The sequence below is a fragment of the Ursus arctos genome, unplaced genomic scaffold (genome assembly GCF_023065955.2).
Source record: "Ursus arctos isolate Adak ecotype North America unplaced genomic scaffold, UrsArc2.0 scaffold_8, whole genome shotgun sequence".
NCBI classification, from domain to species: domain Eukaryota; kingdom Metazoa; phylum Chordata; class Mammalia; order Carnivora; family Ursidae; genus Ursus; species Ursus arctos.
Window position 1 is genome coordinate 7,114,712 of NW_026623100.1, and position 26,563 is coordinate 7,141,274.

Below are 26,563 nucleotides of genomic sequence, written 5' to 3' on the forward strand. Positions count from 1 at the left end.
GGATTTAGGCGAGATCCAGAAGCTTTTCAGGCACCTCTACCCAGGAGGGACTCTGTCTAGCTCTACATTCAGCAGAAAAAAACGTAATCCCACTTTGTCACTCAGGAAAAGATGATTTCAATTACAAAAGAAAAATCTTTGTACCCTAATATGTAAAATACCAATTTCAAGTTTTTATGGTTTATTACCCAGTAATGTCAGCATCCCAGAACTTCCAGATCATGTCATTATTCTTTCCCGTACACTTAGAAGTCTTACTCATACACAGTAATTCCTGTCTTGACCTCACTTTGCCTAGGCACTAGGAATATTCAGCTATAGAATAATTTCCTCCATATACCTTAAATATTTTGTAATGCTACGTCTACCCATTCAAACTTCTGCATCTTTCCTTTCACCGCCAATATCACAGGGTTAGGAGAAGACAAGCATGAGCCCCTTTGGATTTGGGAGTTCTCTGGGAGTCCACATTAAAACAAATTTCAGCATTTGTTTAGGCTTTGTGATGAGACTCACTGAAACAGGCTCGGCATTATAACATCCTGACAATTACCATACACTTGTTCCAGAACTGAACCTCCTTGGGGAACACATGGCCTAGCCTGCCTGAAAAGGAATTTTCCTAGCTGCAAGGAGTGGCAACATATGCCTTCCAAGCTTTGCTCTGAGCCTGTTGACAGAGCAAGAGGAATACCATGGACCCCGCCCCTTACTCACAGGGACAACTGTGACATCAGCATGACTCAGCCATGCATGGAATGCCCCGAAACAGTCTTCCTGCTAATGCCAAAGAGTCTTTGTGCGTGCACACACCCAGCATTGGCCATTTGGAATTTGGCTATTCCCTGTTCTAAAGCCATCTGTCCAAATAAAGAGAGAGTGTGCAATCTTGTTTGTGGCATTGATAAAGCTGCCACAGCAACCCCAGGCCCAAGCTGCACCTGTTCCTAACTGCCCGGCAGAGCACAGCGCATTGGCATAGGGCAGCACAGGAGGCTCTGTTAGGCAGGGAATGACAAGGCAAGCCGTAAAAAACAAAGAGATTCTAGAATACCTGGCACATAGAATGAGATCTCTTCATTTTTGAAAACATAAAATCTAACCAAAGACAGCATTATAAATTCAATTCAGTTTAACTCAGTAGATGACTATATGCATGGTTCCATATTAAATGTGGCACACAAAAATTTGGCTGGACGAAAAACCTAGTGTTTGCTCCACATTTGCCAAGTGTTCACATAGCATAGCATGTAAGTTTCCACCTTCGACTTTGAAAGGCGAAGTTGCCTATTAACATTATCTGAGAATGTTAATAATAAACAATGAAAAGATTTTTAAAAATTCTTCCATCAAGGAGCACTGAAGCTGAAGGATGATTTATTGGCTCCATTGGCCTTACAGAATTGTGTTTCATTATGGAAACTGACACTAGACTATAAACTAGTTATTCCTGAGAACATCACTTTTTCTGCCCACGCTAATTTTGTCCCATCCAACAGAATGTCTGTGTTCTGCAGAAACAAGTGGTCTTACACAAACAATAAAGAATTCTGCCATGAAGGAAGTTCTGTCCATTTTCGTTGTTTTCAGAATGGGTCCCAGAATACCATGGACACCTCTTAGTTCCCAGGGGGCTTTACAAGAATATCTGAGCAAGGGGAACCCCAGCCCCATTCCCACACACAGCAAAGATTCCTCACTGGTCACAGGCATATGAATACATTCCAAATGCTTTACCTTCCTACAGAGTTCTCAGCCAAATGTAATTCTTCGTATGTACTACCTTCTTGAATAATTAAAAAATGACCAACATTTTTTTTTTCAAAAGCACTACACATACACACAGACACACAATTCTTTGATCAGACTAAACCAAGGATCGGAGTGTTTCTGAGTTCAAAACAACCATGCTGTCCATAATGTATACTAAACTCATGCTATCACAGTTGACCCTTAAACTCTGTGGGGTTAGGAGTGCTGACCCTTGTGCAGTTGAAAATCTGCCTTTTAACTCCCTCAAAACTTAACCGCAGTTGAAATTTTGCCTATAACTTTTTTTTTTTTGCCTATAATTTTTGACACCACAAAAACTTAACTGTAATTAAAAATTTGCCTGTAACTTTTGACTCCTCTAAGATTTCATGACTAATGGCCTACTGTTGACCAAAAAATCTTACCGGTAACATAGTCAATTAACACAGACTTTGTATACGTATTATACACTGTATTCTTACAATAAAGAAAGCTAAGAAAAGAAAACGTCATTAATAAAAACATAAGAAAGAAAACATAGGTTTACAGGACTGTACTGTATTTATATTTAAAAAAATCCTTTCATAAGTGGACCCACACAGTTCAAACCCATATTGTTCATGGGTCAACTATACATATTCCCTTTATTGGAAAAGATTTAAAAAGAAAGATAAGGAATGAGAAGAAACAAACACTCTAGCAGACAGCTGTTATTTCTGAGAAGACCATGGAAAAATAGGCACATTCACAAGACCTTGGAACAAAGCAAAGGTAGAATGTGGTTTGGAGAAGGAAAAACTATTTGGCTCAGAAAATGCTTAGTTTTGTGGCCTATAAGGGATTTGGTCTTGTGGAATTATGAATTAAAGAAGAGAGATTATAAATTGAGATTGAAGTGAAAGGAGCCCGACACAAAAAAGCCACACATTGTGTGAATCCATTGATACGAAATTTCCAGAATAGGCAAACCCACATGGATAGGAAGAATTAACTCAGGGTCAGAGGGAGGAGAGGAGACAATGAGGTCTCTTTGTGAGGCGATAAAAATATTCTGGAATCAGAGAGTGGTAATATTTGCACAATGCTGGAAATGTACTAAAAAACACTTGCATTATATACTTTAAAATGGTGAATTTTGTAGGTAAATCCAGGCCCTTGAAAACAAGGTCCTTGAAAAACCAGTGAGGAAAGGAACTGAATAAAAGACAACAGAAGGACAGAATATGGGGAGTAAGGAGGGCACGTATTGCATGGAGCACTGGGTATTATACGCAAACAGTGAATCATGGAACACTACAACAAAAACTAATGATGTACTGTATGGTGACTAACATAACATACTAAAAAAATTTTTTTTTTAAAGAATGACAGAACAGGGTAAACATGACTCTTATTCACAGGGTAGGTTTTGGTTCTGGTGGGGTGTTTTTTTTTTTTTTTTTTCTTTTTTCTTTTTTGAACTCTTTGAACGGAGGACCCATATCTGGTTATTCTTTTTATCCCCTCTACAGAATTAAACACAAAATGATGGACAAAATCAGGAGCTGTCTCTGCAACAATTTCGAGACGACAAAGCTATCCATTCTTTTTTTTTTAATGATTTTTTTATTATATTATGTTAGTCACCATACAGTACATCCCCGGTTTCCGATGTAAAGTTCGATGATTCATTAGTTGTGTATAACACCCAGTGCACCATGCAATACGTGCCCTCCTTACTACCCATCACCGGTCTATCCCATTCCCCCACCCCCCTCCCCTCTGAGGCCATACAGAAACACTGTGTCCTTCTGATGTGATGTTACAATATAGCATAGCCATGTACAATTTGATCTTAGTGAAGTTTGTCTCATCTTCTAGAACTCTTATCTTTACAAATCATTTGTGCTTATATGTTTTCAGATTCATATTCTGGCTTTTACTTTCCAATTAAATGAAAAACAGTTGATATTCATAAGACACACCTAGTGAATTATTTTTCTATATGTACTAAGATCACCATAACAGGCATTAAAAAGACTAGTTAGCTCACTAAAACAAATGTAGGTTTTGCCAAGAAGAGAATGTGTTTCTATAACATACATGAACCAAGTGGTGACATTGTAGAAAGAGAGGTTTTTTACCGATGATAAATAAATCATGCCAGTTTGTAATATCATCATGCAGCTATCTCTTTAAGAGTTCACAGAAAACTTCACCCACATCCTGATGTTACAGACAGACATGCGATGAACCCATTTTACAGATAGAAAATAAACAGGTTAAGAGAGGCTAAAGAACAGAGCTTTCTCTTCTAGTGCCTTCCTCATATAATGTGGATACAGTGAGCAAATGGCAATGGAACACATGGAAAACGCAACGTCCCTGGAGTCCCTGGAGAAGGGTCTGCATGTAGTGGGCACTCAAGCAAAACTGCATGTGAATATCATTGTATTACTACTACTAGAAGCCTGAAATCCAAAACTAGAAAAGGAAAATATGAGGATATGGAGAAAAACCATGGCTGGAAATCACACCCTTTGCCTTGCACATACCTGCAGCAATGTACCCGCCTCCACCAGCTTTATAGAGAACATGGCTCGCGAAGGGGGCTGCACAGATGATCAGAAAGCTCGCAGTCACCACGGCGACGACCCCCAGAAGCATCAGGACTGCCCAGAAACCACGGTAAACTGGAGACCCCCGGGGGAAAAGGAGAAAAGAAAACCACATTTAGATTGTGAACCCCACTTAGATTGTACCATGCAGTCAGTTTCTTTCCTCTTATAGTTCTGATTTCAGTCACAACACAGCTAGGCAGAATCCTGAGCCACGGGTCCTGAATGACGATCCAAAGGAAACCTTACCAGATAACTCTGTACTCAGTGATGTCGACCTGCAATTAACTCACGCTTGTTATTTGTACCACACACATGCTCAGCACGCTCTCAGAGCTCAGTTTCCTGACCATGTTTTCCATTTTAGAAGTGGAGATGTTCTAAAGTTCTGGAAAGAGTTCCCTTGAGTAAGTACCTAGTTGGGTCACAGCTAGGTGTTTCAGACCAAATGCACAAAGGCATGAAAAGGCATTCATGTTTACAAATATTGCTTCTCGCTACCACTGTCATCCCCTAGAAGCTAATAATCATCCAATCCCCTAACAAAAAAGTGTACTTCTATTTAGATTGCGACTCTATTGGAAAATAGGCTTCAGGTAATAAAAATGGCAAACAAAATCAAAATTAAAGATTTGTATAGACTGAGATTTTAAAATCAGATATATTTAAGGCATACTACTTGCTACCAATATTTTTCTCAGAAAGACTCAAGATGAGAAGTTAGAGTAGTCTCTTACGCATGGACCAGCAAGGCTGAATTAATGGATGCAGCTGGTGATAAATGGATTGTGGGTTTGGTGATACATAGTAATCAAATAAAGAGGAATTCTAATGATCATTTTTGAGCAAGATAATTACTGATCTATTAAACAAATTCATCATTTCCCAAGGGCTAAAACACTAACATAAGTTCCTTTTGGTGTAAATGAGGGAAAGCTCCATAAAACACATTAGTCAAATTACATTTTTAATGAAAACATAGACTTTATATAAGAAAGCAAAAAAAAAAAAAAAAAGATTTTTCTCCACAAACCCACCTGGCAAAGAAAAAACTGTGCCCATCAGCCAGAATAGAGTACAGCAAAATGGAAATTTGTGGGGAGGAGTCACTGCATTTAAATTGGAAACAAAGGCTGGAAATTGCATGTGGACACGTGTGAAAGACAGGAGTAAAAGTCTAGGTTGTACCCCACATTCTATGTTGTTCACTTGACAGTGGCTTCCAGGTTTGGGATGCTAGGAATATTCTGTGGCTGCATTCAGGCTCTGCAGGGAGCCAAGCAGCAGAGAAGTACTGATCATATTTGAGTGTGGGAAGACGGGCAGACAGCGAGCCAAAAATGTGCCGTCCGGGTCCTACCAGAATTTGCTGGAGAATTGGCAAGCTTCACATTTTACATTTTCATTCACACACATACAATGATTTCCTTCACACTGTGAGCCTCAGATTTTACACCTGTATTCCCTCCATCCTAATTGTCTATCATGCGGTAGGTTCTGTGGCAAGTACTAGGGGTGAAAACATGATGCAGAGGCAGTCCATGCAATAAGAAGCACATTCTGTGGCTCCCCTGACCACCACTAAAATGTGGACACACATGGCAAACAATTAGCTGATGAGTGTGAAAAGTAAACAGCAAGTGGATTAAGGAGAGAAGTCAAACTTTAAGGAAAGATAAAATTGGCTACAAAGAGTTTTCTGAGTTTTTCCTTTTTTTCTCCTCCTGGATTTGGCCTGAAGGCAAGCCAAATTGGGAACTTTATAAAAGGTACAAACAGCAAAACAAACCCAAAAAACCCAAAAAACAAAAAATAAAACCCAGAGTTAAGATCATCATTCTGCCTAGATTAGCAGGACAGGGGGTCCCTATAAGCCTGCATATGTGGAAAGTTCCCGTGTTGAATTTTCCCTTTTTATTCTCCCAGTCCTGCCTTGAGGCCTCAAAAGTAGATCTGTACTGCTACCCCAGGGGAGGCATGGACATTTAAGATCCCAAATGACAATTCAACCTTTTGGCTATAAGAAGCAGAAAAATGGGGTGCCTGGGTGGTTCAATGGGTTGAGTGACCAATTCTTGGTTTTGACTCAGGTCATGATCTCATGGATCATGGGATTGAGACCCCATGTCGAGCCACCTCCCCCGCCCCCGCATTAGGCTCTGTGCTCAGCAGGGAATCTGCTTGAAGATTCTCTTCTTCTGCCCCTCTCTTCACTCATGTTTTCTCTCTCTCTCTCAAATAAAAAAATAAATCTTTTTTTTTTTTTTAAAGAAGCAGAAAACAGGATGCCCGGTTTGCAAAGAGTGAAGGAACCACTCTTATGGGTTTTCCTCTTCTTTCACTGCTTTGTACTGTGGTACAATTGCATGAAACTGAGCCACGGCCCAGGAGGCCAACTCTGAGAAACTAATCTTTCCAGCCAGAAAAACTGGAAAAGTGGGCCCTGGAAGCCTGAGGACATGGCAGAAACCCCACAGATGAGAGAGAACCAGAGAAAAGAATCTCTAATTCTGTGTTTGAACCTACACAAGTGATGAGCTCACCCCCCGAGTTGTGCATGCACAGAAAATGCCAAAGGAGTACAATGAAGGCTCTGAGAACTGAATTACAGTATAAACATCACCCAAGTACCAGAGCAAGGCCTGAGTGATATACATGCCCCAGCAGACCCAAAAAGCATTGCAAAGGCTTTGAAAACTGAACTGACCTTGACACAACTACCACAAAAGGACAAATCATGCAGGTGGACTGCCTGTTTAAACAACAAATCAATATTCTCCAGAGAAGTTTCACAGTGTGCAAAGTCTAACAATGTAACATTCAAAATGTCCAGGCTATAATCCAAAATTATTTTATATACTAACAACCATGAAAATCTGACCAATTCTCAAAGGAATGAGCAATCAGCAGACAACAACCCAAAGATGGTTCAAATGTGTGAATTATCACACAGACTTTAAAACAGCTACTAGAGCCATTTTCTATGAACTAAGGTGAACACTCTTGAAATGAAAGAAAGACAGAAATTCTTAAAAGAGAAAGAGTCTATAAAAAAAGAACCAAATTGCAGTGAAAAATATAATATCTGAAACTTAAAACCCATGAAATGAGCTCAATAGCAGAATGGAGATGAGAAAGAGCAGTAGAAATTATCCAGTCTGAACAGAAAGAAAAGAAATTGAAATAAAAAATGGCTGGAGTCAGGAGTGCATGGGTGGCTCAGTCAGTTAAGCAACTGCCTTCAGCTCAGGTCCTGATCCCAGGGTCCTGGGAACGAGTCCCACATCAGGTTCCCGGCTCAGTGGGGAGTCTGCTTCTCCCTCTCCCTCTGCCTCTCCCCTTGCTCATGTGCTCTTTCTCTCTCTTGCTCACTCACTCTCTCTCTCAAATAAATAAAATCTTTAAAGATTTTTTTTAAATGGCTAGAGTCTCAGAGACTTGACAGACAATATCAAAAGATGTCACATTTGTGTCACTGGAGTCCCTAAGGCAGAGGCAGACCATATTAGTGCAGAATGAACAGACATAGAAATAAGGCCTGAAAAATTCCCAGATTTGGTGAAAGATAAATTTATAGACACAAGAAATTAAACAAACTCCAAAGAACATAAACTGGAAAAAAATCAGCCCAGATAATAATAAAATTACTGAAAGTCATAGATAAAGAAAAAGTTTTGAAAGTAGTCACAAATGGTTAGGGGGATGACATATTAAACAGAGGGGAACAACAATCCCAAGGACCACATTTTCTCATCAGATATGATGGGGGCCAGGAGACAATGGAACAACATCTTTAAGGCGACAAAAGAAATGAACTATCAACCTCAAATTCTCCTTCTAGTGAAAATATCTTCGAGGGACGAAGATGAAAAAAAGCCGTTTCTCAAGGAGGAAGACAGAATTTATCAAAGCAGACCTGTTCTATAAAGACATAGGAAAAGGAATTTCTTTAGGTTGAAAGAAATGACACCAGGTTCACTTGAAACTTCAGGAATAAAGGAAGAGAAACAGAAAAGGTGAATATCTGCACAAATATAGCGTACTATTTTTCTCATCTTAATTTCTTTAAAATATTCTTGAGTGTTGAAATACAAAAATTTATTGTCAGCACAATAAAGACGTGAAGGTTTTGGAATCAGAGTAACCTCGGTATTTACCACTTACGTGTGATGTTACCTTGGACCAGTTATTTAAGCTTCCTGAACGTCTATCTCTTCTGTAAAATACAGATGTTTATATCCATCCTTTAGAGTTATTGGAAGAATTATTAATAATGTATGTGAAGTGCGTGACATAAAATAAGAAATCAATGAATGGCATTTATTTTGTGGTTGCTTTTATTTACATTATTATTTAAATTGCATGAACACCACACAGCAGGTGGCACCGTGTTCAGTAATAGGAAAGTGAATTACTTCCCTCGGAGAGCCTTGCATACTGCTTTCAATGTACCATTGACCTTTGGAAATCCCTTTAGATTCCCGCACACAGTGCAGTAGAGAAGTTGTACTTGACATACTGTCTTCCATGGGAAGTTTCCTTGTCCACTAACTTTTAAGAAGGCATTGGCCATGTTTTATAACATGCAATTCTGCTCCTAAATTCCCGAAATACAAACAAAGGGGGTCAGACACCTAACACAGATAGCTCAAACACGGTGACCTCTGACCTAAGTCTTATGACCTATGTTTTGTAAAGATGAGTTGGGCTAATCGTTGTGATCCCTGGAGAACTGGAAAACTGGAAACATGAGGTGTTGAGTAGCAGGGCTGAAGTTAAAAAGAAGCACTGGTCGCTGGGTCCAGAAGAGCCATATGCAAGCGAGAGGGCAGGCATTATGAAATGGGCCACAGACAGGACAGAAACAGCAGGACACCCCTCGCCACACAGAAAAGCAGAGGGACTGAAAGAAGGAGAGAAGCACCTGGTGAGGGAGAGAGAGAAAGAGCAAAACAGAATGCGGATGGCTGCTCATCAGAGCTCCTTTTGTTCCTGACAGCTGCTGGTTCCTGTCCTGTTGTTTGCTCTAACAAAATAGCCTGACTTTGGATTCTGAGGCCCCTGGGAAAGGCGGGAGCAACAGATCTGCATTTAAGGGAAGGGGAAACCTCGCTGCCTGGAGACTCGTGACCATACAGAAACCGCTTCCAAGAGAGAGCCCTCATTGCAGTCACTGTGTGCTTTATCTTTCTGCTTGCGCTGCAGCATTCAAAAGTGCGTAACTTCAAGCCTATTTCAAAAATCTTTGGAACTTCCTGTTCCTTAGCTAATTATATTACCTAGTTTGCATATGTGGCACACTTTGATTCCAGAAATAAAATGTTCACTCGTAATTCAGAATCGTCTTGTGGAACTGGGTAGAGTTCTTTCTCTGTCTGAAGTAAAACTGAGGCAATCAGAGAATCTTCAACATAAAGTGAATGAAGTATATGTGTTTTGGGAGTCCAACATGATACCGGGGTCCTTCCACTAATTGTGTGACTCTGACAGACCACAGTTTTTGAAGATGGAAAACAATATCCTTCACAGAAGCTTATAAAAAAGAATTGAGAAAATACAAGGAAAGTAGCTGCATGCAGTCAGTACTCACATATATTTGCTATTACTATTATCAATTATTACTCATTCTGTAATAAAATGTCCTTGTCAACAATGTAGTTGACACATAAAAGATATCTACTAATCTCATGGATCTAGGATGGGGGCAAGCTTTCAGTTCTAATATATCTACACCTTTGAAATCTTGGCAGGGAAGATGTTTGTGTTTGGTTAGTGGTTTTTATTGTTTAAGACCCCTAGATCAAGAATGTATCTCAGAGAACACTTCATTCGTTTCCTTGTTCCTTATAGAAGCCCATAAAAACTGTGAAGTTTTGTCTTTGAAACCTTTGCACTGTGCCAAGTAAAAGCATCTCTAAAAATCTATTTGTACCATTAACTACAATTCAATTAACTTAAACACTATTGGATTTCTATTAATTCCTACTAGAACATGAAGAAAGATTTACAATGTAAATAGATTTACATGTAATCTGTATCATCACAATTTGGATTAATTAAAGGAAAGCATCATCTGAATCTGTGAAAAGCCAGAATTAATGACTACTTTCAAAGCAATGAAGTTCTGTTGATTCTAAATAAATTGGTGAATTGACCTAACAAAGTGCTCCTTGCTCGGGTGTTCTAATGAGGATGAGTAGTAATTAGTCTAACAAGAGATGTTATAGAAATGGTTCTTCTAGAGTATCCAGTTTATTTTCCTAAATAGATTAAGCTTTTACCCTTACAGTATTACTTTCACCACCAATTTACTTAGTAACTCCATCTTTACAGACCTCGATTAAAAATCATCAGCCCAGGGTATCCTGAAATGTCCTATCAGTATATTCCATGTATGTCACTTCATATTTTTATAATATTTTCACCAATATCCAGTATTTTCTAGTTTTCATTTGAGGACTATCCTATTGCTTTTTCATGGAAAAAAGACACATCAAGTCATTAGAGATTATCTAGGTTGTCTAGTTTGTTAAATAAGAGTGTATATGGAGGGACGCCTGGGTGGCTCAGTTGGTTAAACGTCTGCCTTCAGATCAGTCATGATCTCGGGGTCCTGGGAATGAGCCCCTCATCGGGTTCCCTGCTCAGTGTGGAATCTGCTTCTTCCTCTCCTCTTGACCCTGCTTCTGCTCTCTCTCTCTCTCAAATAAACAAAACCTTAAAAAAAAAAAAAAAAGAGTGTATATGGAATCCAAAACTCTGTTCACAAAGTGTTTTACTCATAAAAAGTACCTAACATAAAGAATATTAACTGCATTGCAAATTCAAATTTCAGATTGAAACATACATCAAAAAGAGCTCATAAATTCCAAAGTGACATAATTATGAGGTGTAGGGAGATATCTATTAAGCATCCTTCAAGGAGGAAACATAAAAATCACCCCAAACTGTAGGACAATGACAGCCATGAACTAAAGCAGACTATTAATTGTGTACATCAATATGTGTGCATAGGTATAAGTGTGTGTGTGTATGTGTGTGCACACACGTGCACATTTTTGCATGGATGCAGATTACCATGGACCACAAATGGGAAGCTAATGGCAGAACTGGCATCTGCTCTGAATACCATCTACAGAGTTAGAAAAAGAAAACACTACAGTATTTCTTTTTCCACTAAGAATGTAATAAACATGCCCTAAAACTCATTAATTTTGATGATGCGTAGAAGCAGCCTGAAGTTTTAACTCTGGATTATTTTATAAGAAGTTCCACTCCCAGCCATTCAGATCTATCCAGCAATTCAAGCCAGTGTCTCCCAAGGGACTGCAAAGAGAGACACTGCCAGGCTTGCTTGGTGAATGGGTGCGTGGTTGACAATCATAAGTCAATTTAGCAAACATACTTCAATGGCTCTCTAGGCACCAAGGACTGCTGGAGCTAAGACATAATCTTTGTCCTCACAAGTTCAGTCCAATGAGAGAAAAACAAGTAAGTTTAACACTGGGTGATAGATGCCCCAGCAAGAGTATGCACAGCGTATCACGGAGCCGGGTGGACGCTGCCCTGAGAAGCCACTATTTCAGGGTTGAATGGTCATGTGTAAAGCCTACAGTTCTGATTATAGTTGAACTGGCAGAATGCAGGAGGAAGGTCAGTCCAATCGGAGTAGGAAAGAGTTCCATGGATTGGGAAATAGAAAACAGCTCCCGGCAGCTGCCTCCCATGTGGATGAAGGGACCAGGAAATGAGGGGCACAAAGGTAGTCACGGCCTCACGTGCTACTCAGAGAGAGTTGGTCCTTATTGCAGTGGCCCTGGGAAGCCCCTGAAGGTCGGTTATCAGCAGTTATAGCCACATTTGTATCTGAATACCACTCCTGTCACTGTCCAGAGAATAAACTGGCAGGAAAAAGAACAGAACACCGGAAACTAGTCAGGGAGTTATTATACTAACCCAAGTGGGGCCTAAAGCCAGGAAGTCGGGATAGAGAGGAAATCAGCTTTAGTGATAAGCTGTTATTACAGGAGGTGAAAAATCAGCAAGAATCTAAAGCCTGTCTTCATGGATTTTTCATTTGTATGCCAGAACAGTTTGTTCTGTTAAGATATTAACAAATCTCCTCTTGATTTTATAATATTATAATGCACACAACCAACTTTCCATACAGAGTATGGAGGGAAAAAGTCAACCCAAATGATCACAATTCCAAATCCGTAGTGTTTTGATAAATTATTTTATTGTGTATATAAAAATGTAAATATTGTATTTGCAGTTTAAAGATAAACTTAAGTGTTATTCATTTTTCAAAACTTGCTATCTTGCCTCAGACACCTCACAAAGCTAGTTCATAAAGCTAATCCTATGTTTCGACACATCCTCGAGCACACAGTGTGAAGTGCTATAAAATGTTTTATAAGAAGCCAAAACAAAACACGCCACCCCCCTCCACCATCCTCAGCAGCAAATGAGAACCTCCAGCATATGTTGCCGTAGCTTTAGGCAAGACGCTTCTGTTACACAGGCCAGCAAGCCTGTCCTGCATCTCCATACACTACTTGTCTTGGCAGCGTTGGGCAGGTCTAAAAATACAGTCATGCCTTCACCAAGCAGAAGGACAGGCTGTACAGTGTGTCCGCGTCTGAGCTCCACAACTGTGGACGTGCCAAGCCAAGTCACGTGTTCTCCATGGTCCATTGATTTTTTTTTTTTTTTTCAGAACAAAAAGAACATTGAAAGGCCTGATGGGGTTTATTTACCTCCCTACTGCAAACACGGGCAGTGAAGGAATAGCTGAGAGGAAAGAGTGTCTTGGGCAGGAGGGGCAGAGGCCTCACCTCCCATGCTGGCTGTGACCTTGGCAAAGTCCCTGCGGCAGGAGAAGCATGAGTTTCTTCACATGGTTTCAAGATCTTTCCAGGCTTGAGAGTGCATCCATGGTCACTATTTCATTTCTCCTCCTAAGGATCTTGGAGGGGGGGAGGCTTGCTGGCTGCTGGACTTTGCAGTATTAGAGGCAGAAGTGGTGGTGGCCGTGGTAACAGGGGTACTAGTACAGGGCAGCCTGGTTGCAGGAGCAGCCAGCAGACTCACGGTCACAGGAGCAAGGAACTAGAGGCACTCGGAAGTGAGGTGAAGGGGATCAGAATGGGTTACCCCAAAATATGCCATTTTGGATAAGATTATTTTGAGCTGGAAGCAAATGAGAATCAGTGAATGCAGAAGGAAATCTGTGGGGAGTTTTCCTTATCTGACTAAAAGCAGAAACTGTTGAGAAATGAGGACTGCCACACGTCTGCTCTTCCGGGGGAGGCTGATGGCCACGAAGGAGACAGCAAGTCGGCACCAAGGTGGGTCTGTGAACAAATCTACTGAAGTACCCTTATTGCCCCCTACTTCCCCCATATATTTCCTAGTCACTTTACCAGTTTGCTACCTTGAGCCCAAACCCCATTCTCCTCTGTCTTGTCACATCACCACATCCATCATTCTTGCTAAAAAGGTGTATAAGCTCTCAGGCCTAGCTCTTTCTTTGGCTCTTCATTTTTCTATGGAGACCTCCACGTACCTTCATACCAATAAACCTTTTTCTCACCTTCCTCTGTCTTTTTATAGTCTAATTTGCGGGGTCACAGTCACTGAACCTAAGGGGGTAGAATAAAGTGTTTTCCTTCCCTACAGAGGTATTGTGTACAAAGACGCTCAGATCCTAGTACAGGCAACCAGATTAACCTCCAGCTCCAAGGTCCTCCTCTGACCCCTGCTGCCTCAGAGGACCTAGACAGGCAGCCTCCATCCCTGCCAGAGCACCAGAGTCACCCAGAGGATTTTAATGTCATACCCAAGTCAGGATTCTAACCCAGTCCAATTAGGTGAGAATCTCTCAGGGTGGGCACACACGATCCTATTTTTTAAAGTCCCCTAGGAGAAAGGAATGTGCAGCCAGGTTGAGGACCACTGGACTCCTGGGTCTTTCTGGAGCTGCCAACTTGATTGCAAAGGCATGCAGTGGCTCAGCCTTTCCACGGTTTCTTTCCTCTGTCATCACAGCAATCCCTACTCTGTAGTTTACCCATAAGGCTGGAGAGGCTAAGGAAAGTTCCAAAAATTAAATAGACAGTAAATGACAAGGTCAAGATTTGAACTCAGGGCTGTCTGAGCTCAGACTCAGACACCACTAGCTTCTGTGTTCCCTGTGTTTTTTCAAATAAACTGCAACTGCTGCATCCAAGCCCTCCAGGCTCAAATCCCTCCCAGTCTGGCTCCTCTTACCTGATCCTCCAGAAATGCTGAAATTTTACCAAAGTTTCCTGGGGGGGAATGCTGTTATGCCTTTAGGCTTTTGCAATACCATTTCCCCTCAGTAGAATGAATAAGGCTTCCTACTTGTTGCTTGAAATCCAGTCAAGTTCCTTCCTTCCTTGAGGGGACATCGTGGAGTTACTTCCTCATCTCCACCAAAAGGCAGGAGAGCATAGAACCCTTAGGAGTATAGCTAGACTCGAGAGGTGAAATGCCCCATACTAGTTATGTGACATTGAGCAAGTTACTTAGCCTCTCCATGCCTTAGTTTCCTTCCCCAACATGTGATAATAACAATACCTATTTTATGATGTTATAAGAGGACTCAAAGAATTAACATAGGGAAACACTGAGCAGAGTGCCTGCCCCCCTCCTCAGTCAGTGATCTTGACACACGCCAGTCACCAGACTTAGTGCACTCTGGGCTGTCTTGCTCCCTTTAGAAGACACATTCACCTCCACTTCTTGACTGTGAGCGCAAAGATTCAGTCTTGCTCATCATTCTAACCTTAGGGGAAACTTCATGCCTGGAGTGTAATAGATGGTCAATAAAAATACAAATGAGTGAATAGTCAGTAATTTATCACTTAGTACTCACTGAAATCTCAAGTTACACAGCCAAGGCTAGCAGAATATTTAATGGCCCTGGGGCAGAAGGAAGCAAATTCATTCAAAACAGGAAGAAATCCATGGTCTCGGCCTCATTACCACAATGACTGGGGAGTCTTTATTACCTAAATCCCTACTTTAGGTACTTGGAAAAGAAGATCTGAGAGATCAAGTAACGAGACATTAACCCCAGAGCTATGTAAGGGTACTGAGGACTATGTAACTGCCCTTTCCATACTCCTGAATACCCAGTGCACAGAAATGAATCAAGAACATCAGGGAGTCATGTCAGTTTTCTCACCCGACTCTAAAATTGCCAGAAAAGACATGCATTTCCTCCTTCCCTGAGTCCCTCTTAAAAAAAAAAAATCTGATCTATACCTGAGAAGCCTTGTTATCCTTTATATTAAGGCACAAAAGGAACATTTTTAGGACCACTTTATTCATATACTTCTTGTAATATTAAATTTGAACCTGCTTGCCCAAAGCTTTTGTACATACAATAGAAATTAATTACTGCAAAGACTCGCTTACTTAGTTGTAAGTATTCTAGGATTCCCAAGTCTTCAAGTTCATGTCTTTCAGATGATTTGCCTCTACAAATCTCTAACATCCTAGAAAACACATTTCTCCAGGGAATTGTATGATCTTTTATCATACTACAACTATATGTCTAAAACCTTTCCTTAGAGATATGACTCAAAAGTATTTTCTCCTATTTCTGCATCAAAAAAGTTACTTTAGGAATTCCACAGCAATGGAACGATTTGATATGTTCCCTCTATTTTTATCATAAAACACCCAATAAAAGAAGTGATTAACAACAAAATTCCACTCTTTCATCTACTTACACTTAGACACTGATCGAAAAAAAATCTACCTTGTATCAGGCACTATTCTAGGTAAGCACTTAACTGGCGACATGACATGAATAAAAGTAGAATATATGTTATCAAGCAGTCTAATAGGAGAGAGTTACACAATCGGATGGCTTGGCTGTGCCAAGCAAGGAGAGAACTCAATGGTGTATTACACAAGAATAGAGTAAGGGTACTTGACCCAATCTTGACATATGACAGAAGACTTCCTGGAGGAGGTGACTTAGAAGGGGTAGTAGGAATCCAGGAAATAGAGGCAGAGAGCAAAAAGCACAAAGGAAACCAATGAGGAAAGCAGGTGTCTACAAGGAGCTTAGTGTGAAGGCACAGACAGAAGCTTTGGTGGCAGGGAAAGTGGCTAGAGATAGAAAGGTAGGAGGCAGATCATGATGGTCCATGTAAGATATAGTCATTTTCCAGTGGAACATTTTTGGCCCATGTTATGTAAAACTTTCCCTACAAATAATATGAAAAATCACTGATTAACTTAAATCAAAATAGGCTTTTTGTTCACCTGAAGATTCTATCTACCAATAATCCAACCATTGGCAAGAGATTTGCAGTCTAATTTGTGGGGAGCAGTGTTTTCAGTGATAAAGACAGACAAAGATAAAAAGAGAAGAACACATACTCCCTTTTCTTTCTTACAGAAATTTGTATTTTCCTGATTCCTGCCCCCCACCCAAAGGGGTAAAATACTATAGTAAAGCCACCCAAAAAATCTGATAACACTTCGTGGAAACCATCCTGCCCTGTGGGGAAAATGAAATGGACAAGGAAACCTTATCAAGAAATGAAGCAACAAAGAAATGAAGACATGAAGCAACAAAGTTTCTAGGAAGAAAATAAAGGTATTGAAATGAGAGTAATCACCCGCTGCTGGGCTGAAAGGGATTTGCAGGCAAGTAGTGGCCTGTCCCTGCCAGCAAATGCCTTGGAAAAATACGTGGCCAGCTGAGGAGAAGGACCTGCGTAGTTTGGGATGGGAAACACGCATGCAAGGAGTGTAGCATAGCCAGTGAAGATGAGAGTCGCGTGGGGACAGACGAGATAGCTGGGACACAGCTGGCATCTCCAGCAGGGCAATGCCTCATTTTACTCCAGAAAAACGTTCACGCTTTGCTTTTTCATGAACAGACTGACAGTCATATCTTCTCCACTTAGCAGGAAACATGAACTTTGGTGTTCAAAGTCGGCATTCACCAAGTATAGTACATAAACACCTCCTGGGCATCTTTCACTCACTTGGCCTCTTCTAGCGGCCAATCTGAAGGAATGTGGCAGGAATGCCTACTGGCAGCCTGGAGTTCTCACCGACCTACCAACTATTTGCTGTGTTCGTTAGAAGCGAGTCATTTAACCAACCTCCCTAAATTTCTGTTTGATTCTTGATAAAAAGGCAGCAGCCTCAGAAGTCACTTCCAGCTCTTCTGGTTAGAGTCCCGGCAAGTAGATGGTTAATATTTCCCTTTGATAATGAACTGCACAGATTGAACTTTCAAGTCTCTGCTTCCAAAACTGCCCATTTTAAGCAGAAAATCATTGAAAAGATCAAACATAGCATCCCCATAGCTATTCTGTACATGATTTAGTGCGGGATTTGGTTTTATTTATTTATTTGCAGTTATAGGATACATCTTTGGAAAACTTCCCTCTCTAGCTACTCAACATGGCAAACTGTTACAGCAAATACCCTCCATATTGCATAACAACAGCTGTTGCTCTGGAAACAAGTTAACACTTTGCTTTCTGTAAAATGTATCACTTCCCTTAAGATACTAAATCAATGTTCTCTGAAGTGAAGAGTAGCTTTAGCCACTCACAGACCTGACCCAATGAATTTGTGTAGTAGGGGAAATACTCCAAAGATCAATCATATTTTTAAATAATTACATTTAAAAGTCACTTTAATTTTACTTCTATACCCTTAAACATTTTTTTACAGAGTAATAAATAGTAAAAGAAAAACTGACATTGACTTGCCATACCAAAACTAAAAAGTGAAATAATAAAACTTACCAATTCTTCTCTAATTAACCAATGGATTTTATTTTAAAGTATATATTGAAACATATTTTCCCCTACAATGTTATCAAGAAGGTGATTATGGAAATGCAGGCAGCTCACACAAAGCGTAATCTTTGGGTTGAGAAACCTAAACGCTCTCAGTTTCCTTGGCTTTGAAATGACAGCAATAAATCCCACTTCATAGTGTTGTCACCAGATCTAAGGGAGTAATATGTGTAATGTCAAGTAGGTGAGCTGGCACAAAGACAGCACATAGTAGGGCCTCCACTTATGCCCCCCTCAATCTATTTAACTTGTAATAAGAAATGAAGTAAGCCATTCTGTTGTGATATCAGTGATTTTTTAATAAGATAAATAAAATGTTGGGGCACCTGGGTAGCTCAGTAATTTAACCGTCTGTCTCTTGATTTTGGCTCAGGTCATGACCTCAGGATTGTGAGATCCAGCCCAGTGTTGGGCTCTGCCCAATGTGGAGCCTGCTTAAGATTCTCTCTCTCCCTCTCCCTCTTCCCCTCCCACCTTTCTCTCCCTCTCTAAAAAATAAATAAATACATACATACATCCATAAATACATAAATAAATAAAATGTTTCTTTTTTATATATCTGTTAATAGATTAGTAGGTTTAAATAAGCAGAAAAAAGAAATAAGGACAGAAACAAATAGCTTTTAAGGAATTGTGATGGTGTCCCTGAGAAATTTATGGCTTCAGTTACTGATAAATTCACTGGTTCTAATTCCTCATGCTAGCAGTGAAATTTATCAAGCAATATTTGTGTTTACCATTTATATATTATGATTTACAGATAGAAGAAAGAAAAAAGAGAGTGCGAACAACGTAATCTGTTAAAAGGGAAATAAGAGTAGTGAGTCTTCGAAGAAGGAAACCCAGCTTGGGAAATGGGAGGTAAAGTTGCTGGGGGCAGACTATTCAGCCCAAGGGTCAGACCATACACCATACCTCACTCTGCCTCTTGGCAGCACTTGACCAAACTTATCACTCTGTCCTCTGAGAAGAACTTAACCATGGAGCATCCTTGGGCTCAGTCCTTGGACTGACCTCCTCACTCCCCAAATGGTCTCATCTTGTCCCATAAGCTTTAAACATATCTCCACACAATGACTCCCAAAGGTGCAATGTCTGCCCACACCTCCACCTTTAACACTACATTCTGTGACCCAAAAGCCTACAAAACATCGGCACTGTGCAGCCTCAACTTGACATGTCCAAACACCACCAAAGCTTCCTCTTAAAAACCAGCTCTACTTCAGCCTTCTGCATCTCCAATAATAGCAGCAGCATCCCTCCAGTTGGTAAAGACAAAAAAGGGTCACCATTGACTCTGCTCTTTCCCACACACCCCACACTCAATCCATTAGCAAATCTGGTCAGCTGTTCCTTCGGTATATAATCAGATACAGTGAACTTCTGCTTTCTTTAATCACAACTAAAATCCCTGGAGATTATCTATGAAACAAACAGAAGACGCTTCGGAAAGATAAATAGAAGAGGCAGACCAACAAGGGAGCTTGGAGCCCAAGTAATGGCACAGTGGGGAGTTCCCTGAGTTTTCTTTTTGCCTCATTCATCTTATACTTGACACTAGAGATTGAATGACCAGAAAATGGCAACAAACACAGGTCAGTCTAGACAAAGTGCCAGGAAAGAGACAGTCCATCATGACAGAAAAGGTTTAGACAAATACCACAGAAGAAGATTTCAACGAAGTCTGAGTGAGGAGCCTAGATTCCCCTTCACCAGACTCCATGGACCACTCCAGCATCCATGCTGGGTGGTGTCAGGGAAGAAAGGGAGGTGAGACTTTCATCTCCACCAGGTGGTACCATTCAGCCCCTATCCTGTAGTGTCCATGGAGATGGAAAAGCCAGTAATCTGGAAACAACAATAATCACACACAAGAAGAGCCCCAACAACAATGGTTTATCTAAAGGACAAGGCGAGGGACTGCCAAGTAAGGCAGGAAACTTTTAGGAAATATGCACTACTACACTAGTAAAGCACCACAGAGTAAGACTTTAGCTCCCATCAGCAAGGACCAAGAAGCGAGCCTAGACTTTGACCCCTGACAGACTATAACAAGATGCTCCAAACCCTCCCCCTTATACACACACACGCACACACACACACACACACACACAAGGATGAAGGATGTGTTGGAAAAGGCTAAAGAAGTAATCAGAACTTTCATCTTTGCAAAGATAAGTGAAGTGACCAATCACAGTGACAGGAGCGACCATGTGTGCAGCCTGGACTTCCATCCCTATAAGGTGAAAATGAGACATTCCTTCCACCTAGGGTGCTATCAGAGGAGGCCTAGTGTAGAGTCAGGACCTAAACCAACACCCAGTAGTAAGGAGACCACCCCTGCATGCTCCCCATGTCAGTGGAAACCATGGAAGAAGCTGTAATGATTCAATCCTACCCCTTCTGGCCAGGATGATATCAATGGAAGCATAGAAAGCCAGAACTCTCACTGCTGCCCAGCAGGACCACAGCCCCTCCCCATGTCAATACATACTAAGTGGGGAACTTGGAATCCCACTCCTACCTATTCTTTATTGAGGCAGTACCCACCCTTTCTCCTGCAGAAGCAATGTCAAAAAGCTAACGAAAACAGAAGATCCAGAGTTTCATAACACAATACCCCCAAATTCCAGGTTTTAATTGAAAAAAATGACTAATCATACACAAAACAGGAAAATCTCAACTTCAGTGAAGAATGTCACTCAGTAGACCCAGCATGGCACTACTAGGTATTTATCCAAAGGATACAAACTTAGTGATTCGAAGGGGCAACTGTACCCCAATGTTTATAGCAGCAATGTTCACAATAGCCAAAATATGGAAAGAGCCCAGTTGTCCACTCACAGATAAATGGATAAAGAAGATGTGGTATATATGTACAATGGAATATTACTCAGCCATCAAAAAAATGAAATGTTATCATTTGCAATGACATGGATGGAACTAGAGGGTATAATGCTAAGTGAAATAAGTCAATCAGAGAAAGACAACTATCATATGATTTCACTCATATGTGGAATTTAAGACACAGAACAGATGAACATAGGGGAAGGGAGGGAAAAATATAAGATGAAATCAAAGAAGGAGACAACCATAAGAGACTCTTAACTATAGGAAACAAACTGAGGGTTGCTGGAGGGGAGGAGGGTGGAGTAATGGGGTAATTGGGTGATGGGCATTAAGGAGGCCACTTGATGTAATGAGGACTGGGTGTGATATGCAACTGATGAATAACTAAACTCTACCCCTGAAACTTATAATACACTATATGTTAATTAATTGATTTTATATAAAATAAAATTTAAAAAAAGATTACTCAGTAGATGCCAACAGACAGACAGAGTTAGTATTAGCTAACAAAGATTTTTAATGAGCCATGATAAAAATGTCCCAAAGAGAAATACGGACGTGCTTGAATTAAATTGAAGAGAAAAAAAATCTTGGCAAAGAAATAGAAGATGTAAAGGGCCAAAAGAAAATTTTAAGAATGAAAAAAATATAATGGCCAAAAATAAAAACTCAATGGATGGTCTGGAAAGTGGACTGAAGTAGAAAAAGGAGATATGTTCAAAAACACTAAAGATAAATCAAAATGGAATGGAATTCTAAGAAAATTCAAGTGGCCCATAGTAAGGCAGGAAAAACAAAACAGATAAATAAAAACAGAACAAAGAGAAAATAAACATTTATGTGGCAGAGTTAATCCCTAACATATCAATAATGGCATTAAATATAAATAGTATAAATACAGTAATTAAAGGACCACTTTGCCTTAATGTATATGTGCCTAACAAGAGAGTATCAAACTACTTGAGGCAGAAACTGATAGAACTGAAAAGAGAAAAGAAAGAATCCACTATTACAGTTGGAGACTTCAACTCCTCTCTATAAGAAATGGACAGATCCAGCAGGTAGAAAATCAGTAAGGGCATATCTGGGCTCAGCAACACCATCAATACTAGATCTAATTCACATCTATCTACAGACTACTTCACCAAACAGCAGAATACACAGTTTTCTCAAGCTTATATGGAACACTCACTAAGATAGACCACATTCAAGACCATAAAGCACACCTTAACAAACTTAAAATAGAGATCAAACAATGTCTGCTCTCAGAGAACAACAGAGTTAAATTAGAAATCAATAACAGAAAGATAACTGGAAAATCCCAAAATATGTGAAGATTTAAAAACACACTTCTAAATAACACAGGGGTCAAAGAAGAAATCTCAGGAGAAATTTAAAATATTTCCAACTAAATGAAATGAAAACACAACTTATCAAAATATGTGGCATTCAGGAAAAGCAGTGTCTAATGGGAAATTTATAGTATTAAATGCATGTATTAGAAAAGAAGAAATATCTAATATCAATTACCTGGATTTAAACCTTAAGAAATAGGAAAGAGTTCAATGAATAAAATCCAAAGTAATTGGAAGCAAAGAAATAATATGATATAGAATAAAAATCAACGAATTTGAAAACAGAAAATCAATAGAGAAAAGCAACAAAACCAAAAGATTGTCTTTGAAATGATTAACAAAATTGATAAGCCTCTAGCCAAGCTATCTAAGGAAAAAAAAAAAAAAGAGGACACAAATTACTAATATCAGAAATGAAAGAGGTAACATCACTACATTTTTGCATGGATATTAGAAGGGCAATAAAAGATAGCTAGATTTATCATGGTGATCACTTCATAATGTTGAATCACTAAATTGTACACCTGAAGTTAATATAATATTGTATGTCAAATATACTGTAATAAAAAAATCAATAAGCAGCCAAAAAATGGGATAATAAAGGAATGCTATGAAATATTCTATGCCTATAAATCTGATAATGTTGATGAAATGGACTAATTCCTTGAAAGACACAATCTGCCAAAACTCAAAGAATAAAGGCCAATATCTATTAAAGAAATGGAATTAACAATTAATAATCTTCCTAACCAGAAAGCACCAGGCCCAGATGGGCTCACTGGTCAATTCTACCAAATATTTAAGGAAAAATTCTATCAATTCTTTACAATATCTCAGAGGATAGAAACAGAGGTAATACCTCCAAAATCATTCTAGGAGGACAACATTCTAACATCAAAATCAGACATTACAAGAAAACTAAAGACCAATATCTCTCATGGACACAGCTGCAAAAATCATCAACAAAATATTAGCTAATTGAATCCAACAGTGTGTATAAAGAGTTATGCATCACGATCCAGTGGGATTTATCCTAGATATGCAAGGCTGACTCAACATTTTAAAAAATCAATTAATAAAACCTATCACATCAGCAAACTTAAATAAAGAAAAAAATCACAAGATCACATCAATAGATGCAGAAAAAGCATCTGACAAAATCCAGTACCAAAATTCACTAAGAAAAAAAAAAAAAAAGATAGTCTCAGGAAACTAGGAATAGGGCACCTGGGTGGCTCAGTCTGTTAAGCATCTGCCTTGCACTCAGGTCATGATCCCAGGGTCCTGGGATCAAGTCCTGCATTGGGCTCTCTGCTCAGCAGAGAGTCTGCTTCTCTCTCTGCCCCTCCTCCCTGCTCATGCTCTCTCTCTCTCTCAAAAATAAATAAAATCTTAAAAAAGAAAAAAGAAACTAGGAATAGAGGAGAAATTCCTCAAATTGATAATGCATATGTACAAAAATCCTAAAGCTAATATTATGCTTAATTGTGAGAAACTTGAAGCTATTCCACTAATACTGAAGGATGTCCCCTCTCACCACTCCTTTCCAACATTACACTGGAAGTCCTTGCTAATGCAATGAGATGAGAGAATAAAATGATAGGTATATAGATTGGGAAGGAAGATAGAAAACTATCTTTGTTCATTGATGACATGATCATCTATTAGAAAATCTAAAAGAATCTAAAAAAAAAAAAACCTCAGGTACTAATAATAGGAAGGCTGTAGTAAGATTGGTACGCAAAGTCAACTAAGTTCATATATAACAGCAATGTACAAATAAAATTTGAAATTAAAACCAAAATACCATTTACATTAACACCCCTAAAATTAAATAGTTAGGTATAAATTGAACAAAATATGTACAAGATCTATATGAGGAAAACCAAAAAGTGCGGATGAACAAAATCAAAGGCCTAAATAAATGGAAAGATGTTCCACGTTCATTGGTAGGAAGACTCAGTATAGTCAAGATGTCACTTCTTCTAACTCGATCTATGAGATCCCAATAAAAATCTCAGTAAATTATTCAGTGGATATCAACAAACTGACTCTAAACTTTATATAGAGAAGCAAAAGATTCAGAATAGCCAGCACAATACTGAAATAGAGCAACAAGGTTGGAGGACTGACACTATTTGACTTAAGGATTTACTATGAAGCTATAGTATAGTAACCAAGACAGTGTGGTACTGACAAAATAATTGACATATATAGATCAATGGAACATGATATACAGCCCAGAAATAGATACATATAAGTACAGTCAACCGATCTTTGACAAAGGAGCAAAGACTTTAAGACAGAGCAAGGAAAATGCTATTGGAACAACTGGACATCCGCATGCAATAAGTTGAATATAGATACAGAACTTACACCCTTCATGAAAATTAACTCAAAATGGATCATAGACCTAAAAGTAAAACACTAAAACTATAAAACTCCTGGAAGATAATGTAGGAGAAAACCTAGATGTCCTTGGGTACGGTGATGACTGTTTAGATACAACACAAAGGCACAATCCAAATAATTGATAAACTCGACTTCGTTAAAATTAAAATTTTTTTCACAAAAGACAATGTCAAGAGAATGAGAAGACAAGTCACAGAGTGGGAGAAAATATTTGCAAAAGACACATCCAATAAAGGACTGTGATTCAAAATATACAAAGAAGTCTTAAAAATAAGAAGACAAAAAAATCCAATTAAAAAGTAGACAAAGATCTTAACAAAGAAGATACAAAGATAGCAAATAAACTTATGAAAAGATGCAACACAGTATATGGGATCAGGGAAATGTAAATTAAAACAATGAGATACCACTACACACCTATTAAAATGGCCAAAGTCCAGAACATCGACAACATGAAATTCTAGGGGATAGAGCAGTAAGAAATCTCAACACTGGTGAGAATACAAAATGGTTCAGCCACTGTGCAGGAGGGTTTAGCAGTATTCTATAAAATGAAAGAAACCCTTGCCTTTCTATACAGCAATCATGCTCCTTGGTATTCACCCAAAGGATCTGAAAAGTTGTGTTCACACAAAAACCTACATGCAGATGATTATAGCAGTTTTCTTCATAATGGCCCAAACTTAGAAGCAACCGAATTGCCCTTCAATAGGTAAATGGATAAGTAAACTGTGGTACAACCAGCCAACAGAATATTATTCAGTGCTAACAAGAAATGAACTACCAGGCCATGAAAATACATGGAAAAAATTTAAATGCATATTACTAAGTGAAAGAAACCAATCTGCAAAGGCAGCATTCTGTATGATTCCCACAATATGACATTCTAGAAAAGGTAAAACTATGAAGACAATAAAAAGATCAGTGGTTGCCAGATATTGGGGTGGAGCGGAGGTAAATAGGTAGAACGCAGAGGATTTTTTAAAAGATTTTATTTATTTATTTGAGAGAGAGAGAGAGAGAGAGAGAGAACAAGCATGGGAGGGGGCAAGAGACAGAGGGAGAAGCAGCAGACTCCCTGCTCAGCAGGGAGCCCGATGTGGGGCTCAATCCCAGGACCCTGAGATCATGAACTGAGCTGAAAGCAGATGCTTACCCAGGCACCCCAGACACAGAGGATTTTTAGGGCAGTGAAATTATGTTATATGACAATGTAATAACAAATAGATGTCATTATACATTTGTCTAAACCCATAAAATACACAACGTCGAGAGTAAGCCCTAAGGTAAGTTATAGACTTTTGGTAATTATGAGGTGTCAGTGTAGCTTCACCAGTTGTAACAAATGTACCACTCTGGTGTGGGATGATGATAATAGGGGCAGCCGGCATGTGTTGGAACAGTGGGTATATGAAAAATCTCTGTACCTTCTCTCAATTTTGCTGTGACTCTAAAATTGCTCTAAAAAACTGTCTTTAAATAGTAAAGATATAGCTTAGCAGACTTGATAAAAAAAATAAATCTTCCAACTATATGCTGTCTGTAACTTACTTCAAATATAATAATTTAGAAATATTGAAAATTTAAAAAAGTAAAAAAATATACACCACATAAATATCAATTCAAAGAATGAAGGAGTAGCTGTATTAATATCAGATAAAACATATTTTAGAACAAAGAAAATTACTGGCAACATTAAATAATGATAAAAGGATGATTCTCCCAAAAAGACATA

General features: G+C 39.2%; 1 protein-coding gene across 4 annotated transcripts in view; it reads right to left on the bottom strand.

The window, feature by feature from the left end:
- TMEM182 (transmembrane protein 182) overlaps positions 1-26,563 on the bottom strand; it is a 197,550-nt gene that overhangs the window by 136,565 nt on the left and 34,422 nt on the right. For all 4 annotated transcript variants that reach the window (XM_057308981.1, XM_057308980.1, XM_057308979.1 and 1 more), the window contains exon 4: positions 4,287-4,424. In XM_057308981.1, coding sequence (XP_057164964.1) covers positions 4,287-4,424 — 138 coding nt within the window. The remainder of the gene's footprint in view (positions 1-4,286; positions 4,425-26,563) is intronic.